The following is a 7,738-nucleotide window of genomic DNA, read 5'->3' on the forward strand; positions in this document are numbered from 1 at the left end:
TCACTTAAGCTGAGTACTGTGCATAACAAAACATGAAATTATTTTTTTATATCTTTGTTGGTTGTGATAGGGATCCCCAGATGTTTTATGTCCCAAAGATCGTATGAAGGACATTGAGGCCATTTTCAGAGTAATTCAAGAGGCCAAGACGTTCATCTACATCTCTGTACCCAACTATTTACCAATACTTAAGAGCACTCAGCCCAAGTAAGTACTGTTAAACTATGCAGCATACTCTAAATTTCTTCACAGTGTTTTTGTGATTCAAGTGTGTGCAGGTTTTATTACAATAGAGACGGACAGATGAGGTATTTGAGTTGTTTGTGCAGTTTCACATTTGTCTGTTTACGGGTACTGTGTCCCAGGGACGTGCTGTCAGCGGAGCAGGGACGGTTCTAAACATTGGAGGTCCAAGGCAAAATTTATTTTGGAGGCCCCTCACAGCACCCCCATCCCCTCCAGCTTTTAGAATAAATAAAGTATGTTATTACACTATAAAAATGTAAGAATTTTAACAAGTTAATGATATAATTAAAAAGTCTGTTTCAATTTGAAATTGTTTCATAATAGAATTTTAGGGCAGCCAGGATATTTATTTTTTTGTCATTTTTGCAACAATTTTGCAACCATCACTTTCCACTCTTTTGGACGAGTTTAGCCTACTGTATACAGGACTGTTTAAAATGGGAAAAAGCACCATCATAAATAAATGACTTAAAATCAGTCAGCTGCAGGAAAGTGTTTATTCTCTTTATAGTCTAGATTCAGAGACTGGACCGATGGATTATAACTTATTTTTTTGCTGCCTGTATTATTTGGTGGACAAGTGTTTAGGGATACTGTAGGTGTGTTCCATTTCAAAAGAAAGAAAGAATGACAAACTATTTAGGCCAATGTGGGGATTGACAAAATCTTATTATCAGGTACTGTGGGTTATTATAGTCCAGTAGCATTATAACAAAGAAACTGAATAATGTAGAAATGAAACACGGCTTCTTCGCTGTATGAATTAAATGAAAACACTTAAAATATAAAGAAACAAAACTTCTTTAGTCAAGAGCAGTTCACGATTTTGTATGTTGTTGTTCTCATTAACATTGACGACAAAAATAGCAGCAGGTGTTTAGACTATATTTAAGGAATAAAATAATGCACCCAGAAAATAAGCTCTGACAGTGTGATGAGGACATGACGTGTAGCTGACGGTTTTCCTGTATGAAGGTTTTTTTTCCGCAATAACAACAGTCATATCAATTCACTGATCCCATAAAGTCAAAACATAACGGACTGTTTTCATCTGTTTTTGAGATAAACTTGTGTAATGAAGATCCATAAAATGGAAGAAAGGAGGCGGGAACCAGCGAACGTACAACAAACTTGAATCAAAATAAACAAACAATAACACTGAAGTAAAAGACACAAGAACATCAATACAAACTTAACAAATGTCCGGGCCCGGTCACAACGGGATGGAAAATCATATAAATTGTGGATGAATGTAAAATGAATATAAATTGTGGAATTGCAATGGCAAATTTAAACACATGGAGGGAGCAAAGCAAATCTTGCTGCTGTAAAAATGTCACGTTCATTCTTATCTAACATATGGGTGTGAAAACTAAAGAATTCAGATGAGATATGAAATGTTCATGCTGCCAATTCAATAGTGAATAAGCTCCTGTTTTGGGCTTTTTATTTGTCGATCTGACTCACCAGCCATGAACCTCACCGCACGCACGTCACTGCTGTGTCCATGACTTTAAGGTGTTTCACCTCTACCCCTGCACACAACAGATAGAGAAAATATATTAAGCTGTAGTTGTCCTACTGTAATTTAACCCAACAGTTATTTCTTTAATGTGTCATCTAACAGGTACTGGTCACAGATTGACAACATGCTCCGGGAAGCCTTGATTCTGAAAAAGAACTTGAAAGTGCGTTTGTTAGTGAGCTGTTGGGAGCAGACAGACCCTCTGACCTTTAACTTTCTATGGTCTCTGAAATCTCTGTGCATGGGGTCCATCAATTGTTCACTGGAAGCGGTAAGTGTGTATCCGTCCAAATCATAAACTTTTTTGCTTCTCATCTGTCCTGTACACATTCATTCAGTCTTGACCTGTCAGCTATTAAGAGAAGGCTGTTGCAGACTTAAAGCTTTCTCTGAGTAACAGTCTGTAATAAAATGACACTTTATCCACGTAAGTACCGTTTGATTACAATCATTCAAAAGTGTAATTCAAAGGAAAGGGAATCGTGTTTGGATAGGAAATATGTAGTTTGTCTCTCTGACTTGACTGTGTAAAGACACAATGTTGTCGTTAACAATTTAACATTGTCATAACATTTTACAACCTTCAAATCTTGCTTTTACAATTTCATCAACTTCTAAAAGTCATCTACATCTATATATAGTGCACTTGTAAATATTGAAAAACATTCTGATTTTGAATAGTTGTTGATTTCAATCCTGTGAAGACTTTGCAGGGACTTTGAGCCATTAATCTTTCATTCATATTTATTCTCTCTATTAATGCAAAGATCTTCTTGTTTAAGTCATCAGAGTCATTCAAACTTGCTCACAAACTTGCCCTAACCCGTTTTTATTGAATATGAAATATGAATAAATAGCATCCTTAGTAGAAATGTTGGGTTTATACTTATATCGTATACTTATATAAATGAAATGACTTACTGTACTTAAGTAGCTTTTTGGCTACTTTGTAGTTATACTGAGTATAAAAGATATTAAGATATTTTACTCTCTACTTGACTACATTTTTCAATAAGGACATGTACTTTTTCTCCACTACATTTATAATGACTAATGCAATTACACTAACTTTTGCTGCAGCAGTTTATTTCTGATACAGAAGAAGCAATATTGACATTTTTTTTGTTGGAAAGAAGGCGGCATGTGCCTTCTCTCTCTCCCGAAAGAACGGTGTTCTCATGTTTTCTGTCTTGTAAGTCGCAGTGTTTTGTATGTCTTTGTCACTTCGATCTGTCTTTAAGTGCACAGTGGTCAGTATCTTCTCGATGTCGGCAGAACCACAATCTTAAAGCTAAACTTCACGCAAGCCAAAGAGCTGCAGGACGTCTGTCTGCTCCGGAGGACTATACCATCACTGACCCCCACTACTGCATCTTGCCCACAGTGGAGATGCCACAGATGGCCTGAGAGGAAGCAGAAGAGGGATAAGCCTAGAGGTATCCGGGCTAAGCCAGCGGCTAACCCACACAAGCCAGTTATCATCATCGTACTGGCTAAGGTACACTCTTTGGACAATAAACTGGACTACATCAGACTCCTTCTCATCTCTGAGGACTATACGTTGTATTTTTGTGTTCATACAAAATGTTTTCTGTACTTTTACTCAAGTATGGTTTTCACGAATGCTTTACACCTCTGTGGATTTGGTTAAGTCACTTTTGTCAATAGTGGCCTTTGCACACACCAGGGTTAGAGGGGGTCAAGCCAAAATCACATTAAAAGACCCTCAAAGTCATATTTATTACATACAACAACAAGTTATTAACTCTGTGGGTTATCTTGTTGTCTTTTTGCCAACTAAAGCCAGCAGCTGAACGGTTGCACGTCTTTGAGTAACAGATAGTGGTGTTTCTTTAGTGGTAGTGAATCAAGTGGGTTGAATTCAACTAGATTGTTTGAATGGAGGACTCATTCATTGAAAAGGACCTGGTGTCAGTTTTAGTGTCATGCTTCTATTCTATTAAAACAGTAATGTACGCATTCTTTAAGGATACAAAATGTATGAAGTGTTACTGTGGAAATATCTGTGAAAAAGATTTGTTGATAGCTGTTGACAAAGATCACAGCAAGGAAATTAGTTCTGTATAAACACATTTTATGAATGGGGTAGACTCCTTTATAATACATGTTTAAATTTGAATATTTAATAAAATATCATTAAATATATTACAGTTTTTATTGCTCCCTGAACTCTCTGTAAGTGGCTTTGGATAATACCGTCTTCTAAATGACTTCATTCAATATAATTATTAAATAAATTAATTTAATAAGTGAGTGTTGGAGGTGAATTGGTTTTGCTTTACTAACACTCAAAAGTGAGTAAATCCACTGAAATGATTTTTACTGATAATGCCGTGAATATTTTATTCCTCATGTAGAAATTCTTCATCCAGCATGAGCAGAGTGACGGACATCTGACAGGCATTAATGCTAACAGATACATGGTGACAGATAACTCAGTTTATCTCGGTGAGTAAAACAGACACATCTGCTCATTTTTATTTCTCTCAGACACTATTCTGACCATGTCTACACATTAGAAAATGATGGACTAGAAAGAAAGCCTCTTTCTTCTACTACACATTTACAGGGAACTTTAACTGGGTGGCCAATGAGTTTGTCTTCAACGCTGGTGTTGGGATCGTGATCAGTCAGCAGAATAAGATCAACTCTACTGTAGTGGAGATGATGAAAGCTGTGTTTGAACGAGACTGGAATTCCCAGTACAGTAAAACCCTACAAGCCAACAACATCCCAGCATGCAGCAAGCATACGATCAAAGAGCACACGGACAACATGTCAACTCCAGCACTTCTCCAAAACTCCAAGGATTGGAAATGACAAAGATTTGTACTTCTGCTTTTTCCTTTAAATCACAGGCTAAGAAGCTTGCACTTTATACATGTGTTGAATAAGCAAAGGTATTTCCTTCCTTTATAATAACTGCTTTGTACAACAATATATAATTCGCTGCAGAGTTTGTCAAAAGCTCAAATGATTCTGTATGGTTTTATCAAAACCACTAATTGTGCTTTTTGACATTTATGCAGAAAATAACCAAACTTAGGTCTTCTGACCTTTTAAGTATTCCTTAAAGAGATCCCCAACTTGGAAAACCTGTATTCCTTAATACGTAGTAATATCCTTACACTACTAGCATAAAAAAAGCTTTGTAAAGTAGAATCCTGGTATAAGCACTTATTGTATTATTGCCTCCTATCTAACTGTAATGTGAATGTAATTTGTCATAAAAACAAAACATCAAATATTTAAAGGCAATACTCATTGTAACCTAGGGAGGCCGCCATTTTCTTTTTCGATGTCGTTAAATAGTGCATGCAATCTGAAACATTAATGCAGACACACTGCTCAGTTCTTCTGTAGATATAAGGTGATGTAAGATAAATACGTAAGATATATATATATATATATATATATATACACACAATTTTTAGCAATAAAAAAATGCATTTTAGATGTTTTTACCATTTTCAGCTGTACAAGAAAACATATTGACTATAAGCAAAACATATATGACTATACAAGTAAAAACACAACATCATATTGACTTTATAAGTGATTAAAAGAACTTTAAAGCCTTAAAGGGTTTAGCCCCTACCTTCAAAACAGAGCTTCACTACAACCCATCACGCTCTCTAAGATCTCAAAACTCAGGACTTTTGATAACACCTAGAATAACTAAATCTATCCGAACTGGCTCGAGCCCAGAACACACACATCATATAGTGTGTTTTTCAGTTTTTCTTATTTTCTCCTGTTAAGCTGCTTTGAAGCAATGGACATTGTGAAAGAGCTATATAAATAACATTGAATAGAATTGTATTGCGATATTCCTCTCCTGTTGGTAACACCCCATGTAATAAACCCTTTAAAATCATGTGTGTTTATGATCATGGAGATTTTTCACAACACACAAATATGTCCAACATGTTCAAGTTATATCTCAAATGAAAGCTCTTATTCTACAGAATATGGATCTACAGTTGGATTTATTCATATTTTACCACAGATCGAATGCAAGTCCAATTAACTGTGATGTATGACATTTATATTTGTAAACAAACAACAAATCCATCGAATATCTAAGGTAATAACGGCATCCCATCATTACACTTAGCCACACATGCTACATAATATCTTCCGTTAGGTTGTTTTCTACAAAATACGTTCATTCCTACCTCTTTTTGTAAATATGCGCATCAACGTGCTGCGTCAGCAATGTGACATGAACACTCAGATAAATAAAAATTCAGTAAAATATCTGAACCTCTATCTAGCCAAATCAGATGCATATTAAATAGAAGCTCAGACTCTCGTAGACCAATCAGAGGCTGAGATATGGCAACGCACAACAGGGGGGCTGACCACAACACCAAGAGCAACTCATGGAACTCAACAACTAGTTTGGCTGGTTGCATGCACTTTCAGCTGTGTTTTGAGAGTTTTGTGAAATTACAAAACAATTTGTATACACCACTGTATGTGGATATGGTGTGTATGCATTTAAAAGTAGGTATGGCAAAATCAGGCAGAAACACCCCAAAATGGTAAAGTTTATGTGAAAATTTGTAAGTTTTTTTGTACTTTGTGTTTAATATGCAGTTATTTGCTCGTCTTTAAAAAGTGAAACATGCGTCTTTCCTCTGACTCAGATAATCTCCACCTTTTGACCTTAACCAGTCCAGCTGCCTCACTTTGGCCAAAGGTATTCGGTGGGCTAAAAAAGCCTGGTCGATGGCATTCCATCTTGTTTCACATACTTGTTTCAAAGACGGCTTGTGTCGACTTTATAATCAAGAGTATTGCAGAGTAATCCTGCGTGTTCATTATCACCTTCCTTAGACTTTTGAAAGTCTGCTTCAGTGCTACATAGTTTTTGTGCAACCATCAAGACATTTGCAGGTTGGTCACTGACAAACTAATCTAAACTGGGGTGAAAGCAAATTCATCCAGTTGTTTGAGCAGTTCTGTCTTCATGTCTTGTCATGTGCTGCACATGGTTGTGATGACATAATCAGGCTCCATAGACTCAAGTTGGTGAAACCAGACCAACGCTATGGGGGCACCGGAAACAATTGCTCTCGGGACCATAGCAGCAGTGGAAATGCACATGTACATATGATTCTAGTGCTCAAAACGTCACACGTTATGTGAAAACCCCGAACTAACACCTGGCTTCCAGTGGTATTTTCCTCAGAAAGGGTAAACCAATTTATTTTTATCAATTTATCTTTTAGGTTTATCTCTGACCAGCGGGTGGCAGTATTCTACACCTAAGACCTAGATCAATAGCCAGAAAACAATTTCAATTAAATTTGGAGAATAATTTTTTCATAAATATGTCATATTTCACATTCAAGCTTATGGTATAGTTGAGGTATTTTGTGGTAAATAGGTAGAAAAGTACTTCCAGATCTCCCAGAACACAGCATTAATATAAAGATCAGACATAAAACAGAACAACTATATACACTCACCTAAAGGATTATTAGGAACACCATACTAATACTGCGTTTGACCCCCTTTCGCCTTCAGAACTGACTTAATTCTACATGGCATCGATTCAACAAGGTGCTGAAAGCATTCTTTAGAAATGTTGGCCCATATCGATAGGATAGCATCTTGCAGTTGATGGAGATTTGTGGGATGCACATCCAGGGCTCGAAGCTCATGTTCCACCACATCCCAAAGATGCTCTGTTGGGTTGAGATCTGGTGACTGTGGGGGTCATTTTAGTACAGTGAACTCATTGTCATGTTCAAGAAACCAATTTGAAATGATTCAAGCTTTGTGACATGGTGCATTTGTCATGAACTCGGGTGGTGAGACAAGGACAGAGGACCCAGGTGCAGACAGCGGGTAAGGGGTTAACATATATTTAATAAATAATAAAACAAAGACCCACGTGGGGGTAACAGAACAAAACATGACATGGGTAAAACAACA

General features: G+C 36.7%; 1 protein-coding gene across 1 annotated transcript in view; it reads left to right on the plus strand.

Annotated features, from left to right (window-relative positions):
- Positions 1-5,020, plus strand: part of LOC306904141 (inactive phospholipase D5) — a 43,160-nt gene extending 38,140 nt beyond the window's left edge. The window contains exons 7-10 of the mRNA XM_079473851.1: positions 71-207; positions 1,874-2,042; positions 4,150-4,240; positions 4,362-5,020. Of these exons, the coding sequence (XP_079329977.1) occupies positions 71-207; positions 1,874-2,042; positions 4,150-4,240; positions 4,362-4,612 (648 nt within the window). The 3' untranslated portion in view covers positions 4,613-5,020. The remainder of the gene's footprint in view (positions 1-70; positions 208-1,873; positions 2,043-4,149; positions 4,241-4,361) is intronic.
- The last annotated feature ends 2,718 nt before the right edge of the window (positions 5,021-7,738 follow it).

This window comes from Barbatula barbatula, assembly GCF_947034865.1.
Source record: "Barbatula barbatula genome assembly, chromosome: 14".
Classification (NCBI taxonomy): Eukaryota; Metazoa; Chordata; class Actinopteri; order Cypriniformes; family Nemacheilidae; genus Barbatula; species Barbatula barbatula.